The sequence below is a fragment of the Necator americanus genome, chromosome I (assembly GCF_031761385.1).
Source record: "Necator americanus strain Aroian chromosome I, whole genome shotgun sequence".
Taxonomy (NCBI): Eukaryota; Metazoa; Nematoda; class Chromadorea; order Rhabditida; family Ancylostomatidae; genus Necator; species Necator americanus.
The window spans coordinates 21,917,018-21,927,722 of record NC_087371.1 but is presented as its reverse complement, the minus strand read 5'-3'; the positions used below and the strand labels follow the sequence as shown (position 1 = coordinate 21,927,722).

At 39.4% G+C, this 10,705-nt stretch overlaps 1 protein-coding gene across 2 annotated transcripts; it reads right to left on the bottom strand.

The window, feature by feature from the left end:
- Window positions 1-273: 273 nt before the first annotated feature.
- RB195_006475 (uncharacterized protein) lies at window positions 274-10,179 on the bottom strand (the record flags this gene model as incomplete). 2 transcript variants are annotated; one of them, XM_064179572.1, is made up of 28 exons in its annotated part: window positions 274-340; window positions 391-440; window positions 514-642; window positions 715-879; window positions 939-1,040; window positions 2,005-2,156; window positions 2,216-2,389; window positions 2,584-2,715; window positions 2,775-2,883; window positions 3,174-3,344; window positions 3,402-3,527; window positions 3,582-3,659; window positions 3,722-3,839; window positions 4,448-4,542; window positions 4,611-4,669; window positions 4,719-4,856; window positions 4,919-5,021; window positions 5,080-5,178; window positions 5,241-5,365; window positions 5,755-5,840; window positions 5,925-6,046; window positions 6,101-6,277; window positions 6,348-6,470; window positions 6,524-6,631; window positions 6,761-6,910; window positions 7,306-7,419; window positions 9,607-9,610; window positions 10,154-10,179. In XM_064179572.1, 28 exons carry the CDS (start codon window positions 10,177-10,179, stop codon window positions 274-276), a joined length of 3,102 nt encoding a protein of 1,033 aa, XP_064036516.1. The 2 variants fall into 2 exon arrangements, with proteins under 2 accessions (XP_064036516.1, XP_064036517.1); XM_064179571.1 differs by lacking the exons at window positions 9,607-9,610; window positions 10,154-10,179 and having other exon boundaries at window positions 7,306-7,410.
- Window positions 10,180-10,705: the final 526 nt, after the last annotated feature.

Genomic DNA, 10,705 nt, shown 5'->3' with positions numbered 1-10,705 from the left:
TGTAATCACCAGCCGCTGGGACTAAGGCGTCAAGAACAACGGCTTGACCCGCACGACTGGATCAAATGTGATGAATACGTGTCCGTGATTCTCTTTCCGCAGCTCAACATATTGACATAAATATTTATAAATTTATTTTAACAAGCTCAACAGCAACAACAACAGCATAACAAAATATCAACAAAGGACACGAATGTGAAATACGAAAGTATCCTATCGTAGGTACAATTTTACAAAAATGAGTGAATTATTCCAATGTATTTTAGCCTCTTGTCAAACTAACTTTTTTTTCTTGAATGATTTTTTCTTTCCTCCAGTTCCATTGTTTTCTTTTGCATCCCTAAATTATGAACTTTAGGAAAATCTAAAGGCGATGACATATTCCACTACCTCTTCCCTTTTCCCAGGGGCCGGCTGTAAACCATCTTAACATCACTGGCCTAAATGAAATGAAAGCAGTATGGAAGTATTGGAATTCTCCATATTTTTAGAAAATCGGAAAACTTTATTCACTCTGGCCAAGGTTTTCGTGTCCACATTAATGGCATACTGCGGCAAATCACTGTCTATTTCTTCCAGAAGGGCTTTCTTGTCCCGTAGCTGCCTCTCCCTGATTTCGTCTGCAGCTTTATTTAGCTCATCCTTCAAGAAAAGATTGATCTTAAACTCTAAAGACTGGGAAAAAAACGAGAGAATGGATGCGCTTGAAAATACCTCTAGGCTTTCGGCAAGAGGTTTTAAACGAGAAAGAACGGCCGACTGTTCGTCCTTATCAATGTCACGAGATTTGTCAGGAATAAGCTCACGAAGCGAATCCATGCACATTGCATCAAATTCGTCTGATAGTTTCCGGATCGTCTTCGAATGAAAAGCGAGCACCTGTACCCGGCAATAATTTTTGCGTACAATTTTTTAATGAGTGAAAGTGTTGAGCTCACTTGACTTTGAGGAAGATCCAGCTCTTCTTGAACTGTTTCGGCACTTTTGTGTTGTAATCCCAAACCTAGTAGCACAGCAGCTTGAGCTGTTGGCAATTTCACCTTCAAACAAACTTTGAATATACACATATAACGCATGCACGAAGGGCCTCACATTTGTTTCTAATCAACGAAAAAAAAAAGATTTCGAAAAGAATCCAAACCATTTCCGAAGATGGAGGTATATATCTATTCGGCTCATGAATTAGACAAATCCATAAAAACCGGATTTCTCACAAGAAGATTCTCACAAGAGGAACTTCTAACAGTTTCTTTTCTTAGATATATGTGGGAGACTGGTATTGTTCAATTTTAGCTGCAAACGTTCTTTTTTCTCGAGGAGGATGACAACTGGTCAGCGGACAGTTCAGATGCTAGTATTTACTTTCAAATACTTAAATTTCAAAATTTCTCCAAATACTTCAAATACCAAATACCTTCTGTGTAAGCTTAAAAATAACCGAATCTTGCCGTCGCCTGTATAAAACACATGGTAAAAAACGACGAAAAAAAAAGCAAATTAATAGGAGAAAAACGTAGACAACGTTCTAAAAATAAAAATAATATTTTGCATAAATGAACCTTGCAATTAACACCACTTAGCACTATTTCTATTACTTACTGTTTACAAGTATTTACGGCTACCTAACAAAAAAAAAATTGAATAAAACGTTGAATATCCAAAAAGAACTTGTTCGTCCGCCCAATAGCATACGCAATTATTCGACAAATAATATATTTAAATGATTCAGAAACACTATCTCTCACAGAAACACTATCTCTCAGATGATCCACTTATGTGATTTTCTGTTTTTAATCGCATTCTGGAGAGTGTTAAGTTAAGGAGTATGCACAAACAGATCCCTGAACAGAAGTATGGCTCTAGAATGTGAATCACTTTCGATGCGAAAATAAGTACAGTCTCTACCACGTTAATTTTTGCGACTGAAGGACATATTGAATAATGGCAAATTACGAGCATCTAAGCCGCTTCCCAAGGGTTGTAGTGAAGAAAGAACCAACTCGCCTCCTGCTTCAAGCGTTCTTCGAAATAGAGTTTTGAAATAGTAGGCAACAGATCCGTTATCATATGATGATCAACCAGATTACGTGCGAATTCCGATAATCTCTTGAGATCAACATTCGAAAGGAACATCGACAACTGCTCGCGATTTATAACTAAAACAAAACCTTCGTAGGATCAAAAACACGTGCAGGTGTGAGACCAACATATTCACCTTTGCGATCGGTTTGGAGCACCGTAATAACTTCTTTGTTTCGAGTTTGTAGCAAAGACAAACCAAGGTTAATGGGGAGCTTCTTGAACTCGAACGACAACAGAGAGATCAGGCGCTTACGAAATTCCCGGAAGTAGGCTGCTAACCAGGACGGCGATGGATCTGCTTCATCACCTGAATAACGTTCTATGGCCAAAAATTAAGTGTTTCCAATACCCCAAAAAAAGATCAGTCGCCATAGAAAATCCGAAACAAGCAGTTTTTACAATGGGTAAGATAACATTGAAGGCAGTATTATCAATGTTTGCTATGAAAGTCTCAGATTTTACAAAAGCCAAAATAACACATTTCTGGCATCTGAAGCTTACCGTGAAGTCGTTTTAGCATGGCGCAGGTGTATTCGCCGGTGAGGGGACTAGGTGTTTGGCGTAAATACACCGGGACGAATCCACTCTTCTTCCAAAACTTCAGCAAATCAAGTGTAAGACCAAAAGACACTCCTAAAAAGTTGAAGAATGGCGGTTTACCACTACAAAATAAATCCTTTCCAAAAATTCACCTAAGTAGTCGAGTCGTTCAGCTTTCCTTTCACTGAGCCGCATAAGTAATGGTGGCAAATCGGCTCGAGGAGCCACTTGTTCTTCAAGCAGCGCAACCGTATTTCCATCCTAAATTTTGACGTCAGCTGCATTACAGTGATGCTCTCAACGGAATTCCAAAGCAAGTTTCCTTCTTGAAATGCTCTTGAAGTGAAAGGTATCACTGTTTCAAAGGAGGAGAAGAAAAAAAAGAAAAAGAACAGTCACCTGTACTGAGATGTCTTGAACTCTTAACGAATAAAATGTCAATGATGAAATGAATGATACGTTCACAATGCGATCGCCTCAAGAACATAAAAGTCATTACAAGGCACTTGTAATGACTTTTATGTTCTTGAGGTGATGTTCTTGGAACTCACTTTTATTGTCTTGACTGTTTCCTTCACATTTTCTTCAATGGAAGGCACATGGCCTAGATAATACTCCTCCAGTAATTCAATCGTTCTAGTGCCGTACCCCATTGATTGAAAATCGGGATGAACTGCAATTCGAACAACTCTACCACCGCACAACGTCGGGAAATCTCGGTCCTAAAGCTTCAAAGTAAATGACGCGAGAAAAAAAATGAAGCCGTTGAGTAAAGTGACCATGAATTGTTGTGATATAGTCCACGGTAGCAAGTCTCCCGCAGCACGTTTTCCAGTACCCACAGCACCGCTGACAGTCTCCTCCGAGAGGTTACCTTCCAAGCAAACCTGTGCCAAAGCCAACACCTGAACACGCATTTGAGCGTCAAAAATCCTGAGAAGCTGACGAATAGGACAAACCTCTGGTACTGACGACTGATCTTCTTTGACCGGTGACATCAAGGCAAAAAGATGATGAGCAGGAGCATCGCTAAGCATCTAAAGAAGAAACTGGCAGTTCTTAAGGGTTTTAAAAAATAACGAAAAGTGAGGGATATTACCTGCAGATCATTGGGTGAGTTCTTGTAATGCGCCGCTACATAGATCGCCATGATTTGTTGCAAGAAGGATTCCGATGCCTTATGGAACGAGAATAAGGTGTCTCGATTCACAAAATACCTGAATAACAAGATCTGAACGAGTTGGGAAGACTCTATATGTCACGGCAAAGTCCCTCTCATGAAAAAAAAACGCTATGTATATGCAAGATATTAGTCATATTTTCGAAACAAAAACACACTTGAAAGTTCTTAAAGAGAACAGACAAGCTGAATAGACAAGATCAAAAAAAGTACGATGAACTACTGATAAGAAGCGTTACCAAGAAGAGTGGATTCACTTAGTGGAGAAGTACAAAAAAGAGAATGTATTTACTTGTAGAATTCCCGAGTATATTTTACGAACAAACTCAGTAATGAAAATGTGATTCTGTCCAGGTTTCAACCCAACTCAAATTTAAAACGGAGACTGGGGAGTGCTATGAAGGATGGAAAAATAAATAAAACCAGTGATTTTTTAAAGCGCTAATGATTGTGAGGATATGTATTTGGTAAAGAAAGCATTCATAGCAAGTTACCTATGCAATTGTACGAAATTTCATCTTCAAAAACTTCCGATACATTTTCATCCGCAGAAAAGATGGCTAATAATGTGGAAATAAGCTTTAGGTTTCTATGCGCATCAAATAAATAACTGACAATTTTCTAAAAACAGGATGAAAAACCCACAGTTCGCATTCGCTTGGAGGTGGTGTGCCACAGGTAAGCTTTGTATTTATGTTGGCCGCATTCAGACATAGAAGACGATTAAGCCATTGTTCAATCTAAAAAAAGACTGTGAGCTCCTGAAGCTATTCAGCAACACAAACGACTAGATTGCAGGTCCACCAACCTCGTCGCCAGGCTTGTACCGTATACTTTCCTCCATAGTAAGTTCATGCAATTTTCTGCCTGTAGAAGATGTTAGTAACGATGGCTCAGAAAAAATAGAAAGTTCTACCTTTGCTTGAAGCTAGCTTTTCTCCTTTGGCGCTACCGGCAGATTGCTGACGAAGCTGTTGTAGCAACTTTAACGATAAACTTCTCCCCGTCCCTTCATAACCATTGATAGTTGAAGAAAGAAATACGATGTACGTTCCTTCAATGTAAAAGCTGGACTTTGAACTTTGAGCTGAATTCAACTTATTTCTTTGTACATACCAAAAATCAGCTCTTTTACTAAGGGAAGAGGAATTGCAGCCGCCTCATCCACAACGACTAGCTCTGCTTGGCCCAATTTCCCAGCATCCGAAGGATGGATGTACTAAGAAAAACTAGAAATAGTAGACTTGTTATACTCATACATTCTGAAAAGCACTTACTTGGATAGTTTGCCGATGTTCTCTGAAAACATTGACACGGACAAGGGCTTTTTGAAATTCAGGGTTAGTTGATTGAATTAGCTCATAATCGATGTGTTCCTAACAATAATTTTTCAAATCTATAGCCAAGAAAAAACACAAAAAGTTAGAAGAACACTTACCTGGTAACCTAGAGTATCGAATCCTTTAACAACAAATTCAAACAAAGTTTTCAAATTCTCAGGTGAAGGAGATGTGACGAAAATGTTGGAATATCCAAAAGCAACAGCTCCAGCTAAGGCAAGACCTAGAACAGATCAAAGATGTGGTTTGTAGAATGCAAAGAGAATCAGTTACCCAGATTAATTTATCAAAATTTCGAGAAAGAAGATTCACATAGAGAGCGGGTGGAAAAGTTGAAGAGTGGGTGTTCGGGTCAGTCAAATTTGAGTCGTGAAAGCATTGAATGGACACATATCTTCAGAGCACTTTTACTTCTCACTACAAGTGGAAAACCCGAATTTTATTTTATAAATATATGGCCGCCGCCGGTGGCTTGTGCTAAAAGTGCTTGTGCTAAAAGTGGGGCGTGAATGAGAACATGACCATAATGGCAGATTTGCAAAAAATAGAAAAGAAAATTCCAGTTCCAGATCTATGCTAATTTCCATTCACATGCAACAAGAAAAACCTCACCCAGGGAAGCAGACTTTCCTCGTCCTCTTGCAGCGGTTATTGAGCAAGTGACGTTCAAGTCTTTGTCAGTAATAACGTCAAGCAGTCTAAGCAAGTACTCAATAACCGAAAAGAGTAATGGTAATCCTGTACATTTCTTTTTATAAACTCCAAATTAGCACGTCTCGAACCTGAGAAGTGCTTTTCCCTGACATGCAGTTCGACACTTGTTAAGAAGTGGTCCGATAGGTTTCGTGTCCTTCATACTTTCCTTGAGCGCTTTCAGCACCGTTTCTGACGGCGACAGAGAGCCCTACAAATAGCCCACATATATGAAATAAAAAACGCTAAGAGAAACATGAAACACCTTGGTCGACGGCTGAACTGGTTCCAAGGAAGAGATGTGACTGGATATAGGTAGTACATGCAGGTGATCATCAACTACAGCTATGCCTTTACAACTGGCAAGTGAAAGAATGAAACGTTCGTTGAATCGAGCCACAATTTGGGTATGGGACTCCGTACGGTAACGGTTGTGCACATCCTGAAGGCGGATACAAGTATCAAAAAAAGGTTCAACACGAAGATGGTATCGTAAAAGTTAGCTTGTATACCATAGCTATTGTGTAGAGTTGTCGCAGAGAATTGACGGTCTTCAATAACAGCACGACGATGCCTCCGCCCTCTATAGTTTCAATAGTTCGAGCCAATAAGTTTGGAGTCAGTGCTTCGAAATCCTTAGACACGGTACTTAAACTCGAAGCTATGCTAGCAAGATCACTTGAAATACCTGAAGTACAAGCATTCCATATGTGTTTCCAAGGATGTTATGCGTTTCATTGTAGTAACAATAGCGAATTTTTGTAGTTGATACGAAAACTTCGAATGGATCACCTTCCTAAACTGACCAGGTCAACAACGTCCACATAAAACATTCTCAACTGAGAAGAAAGCATGATATTTTACCGTGTCACGGAAAAATACAGAAACTCAGACCAAAGTGTAATTTACAAGAATAAGGACGAACCGATATGGTGCTAACTGATGACTTCATATGTATTTGACGGATTCTTTTCTTTTTATTCGAACTGTACCCCAATTCCTTTTTATAGCACCACAACACAGTAGGTCTAGCGGCTACTGCAGCTTTTGATAAAATGTGGTGGAGTACTGCAATCTGAAGAATAAAAGTTGAAGTATGAAAAAAGACTATGTAAAAAGCAAAGAGAGATGTTGAACATGTGTGCACGACACATCCCTGACATAAACAAATGGTGGAGGTGGGACTCAAACGCGCGCTAACTTCTGGAAGTAAATAACCAAGTTAGTCGGGGCCCTAAAACCTAAACATTATTAAGCATTAATCTTAAATGATCTATGACATGTAGGGTAAAGCTAAGAGAAAAGAAAGAAGATAGAGCCTAGAGAAATAGGAGCGCGGTTGAGTACCGCCCAACTACATTTTCTGCAAAAAAGGTAAGAAGTAGCAGATACCTAATGATTTCTTACGACAATATTTTAATATCAAAATTCAGAATCAAAAGCGGAACCCGTCTAATAAAACATACATACTTGGTCTCGTCCTTTGTCTCCGACGACGGCAAACATGCTTCGGTGACCCTTGGCAACACCATTCTCTATAAGTGTTCTTATCCTATTGTCTATTTTGGTACGCATCTTACCCTTCTGAAAAAAGGACTACATTTTATATTAAACGAATACAATACAAAAAAAAACGTGAGATGATCGCCAGTGTAACAAAAATAAGGACAAGGAATGCACCCAGTTCAGACCGACCTGAACCATTGGACAATTGCGTGCGCGGCAGCGCTCGAAATTTCACGATAGACCCAGCGGCTATCAGTGAAAAGGGCCCTCATTCGTCTCTGGAATCCGATACAGCAGGGCAGGGTCTTGCTTCGATCGCGAAGCGCCAGTTACGCAGGGCTACTTCGAGCGCAGCCGCTTATGCAACTGCATCAGTGTTCAAGCCATTCTGACCTGACTACAGGAGGAGGCAATACCTCCTATTCAAAATGATCTACTGCAATGTTTGGATCAACTGGCCTTCATCTTTGTAAAGGGAGGCATAATAAAAGGTGGCAAAATCGACAATAAAAAGATGATCCAGACAGTCTTGCAGTAACCTTCAACAGGTATGTTCTCGCAGGAGAGAATTGGAAGAGCCGCTTTAAAATGAAAAAAAAGAGATAGCATACAAGATCCTGCTGAAATAAAAGTTCACATTTCTCCAGCAATCAAACCAATAGTTCCTGCTACAATCGCAAAACAGTCGATTACACTTAGTCCCGTTGATTCTATGAAATAAGCACCTTTGATAGTTCAAATCAACACGTTCAAGAACATTCAAACGAAGTAATATCTAGTGAGTAATTTCACTGAAAGCATGGAAAACACGCGAAACACTTTTGCGTAAGTTGGTTTCGCTCCTTTCAATAGGGCCCCAACATGGAGTGAGAACAAAAAGGAAATTCATGCGCATAAAAGTATGAAAACCATTTCTCTGGAAACTAGCTATAGTATGTTATAACACCACCAAAACTCTATGTATAATGTAACGTTGCAACCTTCTGTAAAGTTAGAGTCAGTCCATGGGGATTTATGGAGAAGTAACAGATTTGTTTGAAACAATTCATGAGATTTAATGGTCATGATTTAAAAAAATATCTTTAAAGAAAAGATTTAAAGAAAAATATTTAAAGAATTAGAAAAGTTCACATCAGGCTTAGATACACCGTAGTCATACGAAGATCGACACGCACCTTTTTATACCGTCACGAGCTTCCCGAATGTAGTCGGATAACCAGATGTGTTCAAGCTGGAGAACACGATGCCCACTCGAATGGAACAGCCCAGAGCGAGCGCGCTCCAAGCTCAAAAAAGTGCGCTGGGGCGGACGCGTCGCGCCAACCTTATTGAACATATTCACTGCCGGCTGTATCATGAACAACGACTACTCTAGTAACGACAGAAAAGGTATAGTGGAGCAGATTTGGAGAGAACTGTACTACTCCACGAGGAGCGGGAAAGAGTAGAAAGCGGTGGCAGATTCCCATAGTTTTGAATTTAAAACCACAAACACCATGGCATAAGAAGCAACCAGAATTGAGAGCTTTAAAAGCTCATTTAATGGGAAACAAGATAGAGGTACGAGGTTTCGCCTCGTGGATCTGCTACAGTGCATTTTTCTTTGCTGAACTGCAAATAACACATCTAAACAAAGACAACTAAGGCAAGAAGAGAGGCAAAAATAGGCAAAAACGCCACCCAAGAAAAATACGATAGCTATGACATTAGTATCACGAAATTTAAAAACGTCCCCTGCTGAATAGCCTTCCACTGTGTTCTTCTACTCCATAAAAATGACATAAGGTAGCAAATTCAAAACAGTAATTTAGAAGAGAAACTTTTGCGGGCATTCCATTTCTTAACTATTTTAATTCCTCATCAACTATCCTTTCGTTAAAGTTTGCTGTTTCCAGAAATTTCGGAAACGGGGAGTAATTACTTATTTGACTCGAAACCTATACATATCTAGGAAATACACATAATTTGCACCCTATAGAACAATGAAAAACGCTGAACAAAAACGCAACGCATAAACGCTTATCTACATAAATTTATATTCCTGATACTTTCCAATAGGATATGTATCGACAGCACTGAATTAGTATAATATGTATTAGTATTAATTAGATTTTGTTTTGACTTGAACATAATATAACGTTCTTTCTTTCTGATTGTACCATTACTGTATTCGAATAATCAAACAAATAAATAAATAAATACGTCAAAACACAGCATGTGCCATAATGAAAGAAGAAACGCATACGATTTGAACTAAGAAGCTACCTGTCTAAAAACCGAATGCGACAACGCGACGTCGCGTGCGACAGAGGAGGTTCGAGCACCACAAGTTCTCAGTGAGTGCACACGTCCGCATTAAACTGAGTGAGACTGAAATCAGTCGTTTCCCGTTCCCTGCTTTCCTCGAGAAAATTTCCTGTCATTCAACTGTTGATAGTCTTCCTATTCACTTCATTTTTCTCCTGAATATGCAAATTCTCAAGTTTACGCGAAAACAATTGCAATCATGATCGGATATTCGGGAATTCTGATTGGATTATATCATACCTTCATGCTCTCAGACTTGTTGCAATATTTCTTTCTAAATTTCTTTGGAGCATTTTGGGCCTCGATAGCTGCAGCAGGAGGAAGTCCACTACTCCGTAAAATATACTGTCATCTTTCGCGTGAACATAAGGGCGAGTAGTAATAATAGGCTTTAACAGTACTTAAGGTCATTCCAAGGTAAAGCGAAGAGGAATTGCCGATGAAGGTGGTGGAATGATCTGTTCCAATGCTTCTTGCTGCTAAGTGATTTCTTTTTCTTTCTCACCGCAAATACGACACAGCGATGATCATACAATCTTTAAAGCGACAATTAGTGGCTTTTCTCAAGAGACTTAATCGACTACGAATACTAACGATAACTGATGAAAATCTCTAGTAACAGAGCAGTTCATAGCCTTCCGTTGGATCCGCATCAAACCCCCAATTGCAATGAACTTTACAACGTACGCATGAAAAAGTTCATTGGCAGGATCAGATAAGATGAATTCTCCTCGGATTCAAGACCAACTAAGTGCACGACAGAACGCGAGTCTTGAAACGCTAACTACAAACAATACGCATAGCTACAGCATGGGAAATGATTCGCATAACCTATGACCAATAAATCGACTAACAAAAGCCCAAGCCGAAGCAAACAATCCTTCTCGTGATATTTTTTGTAGCACATTGTAGAAACAAGCACATTGTAGAAAAGAAAAATGTTAGAGATGTGATTGCGGTGCGTTTGCGTCGCTGTTCACATTGGAGCAATTAATTTTTCAGGAATAACTCTGGCAGACGCGTGATCTTAACGCGTAGGCTATAGAAAGACATGAAA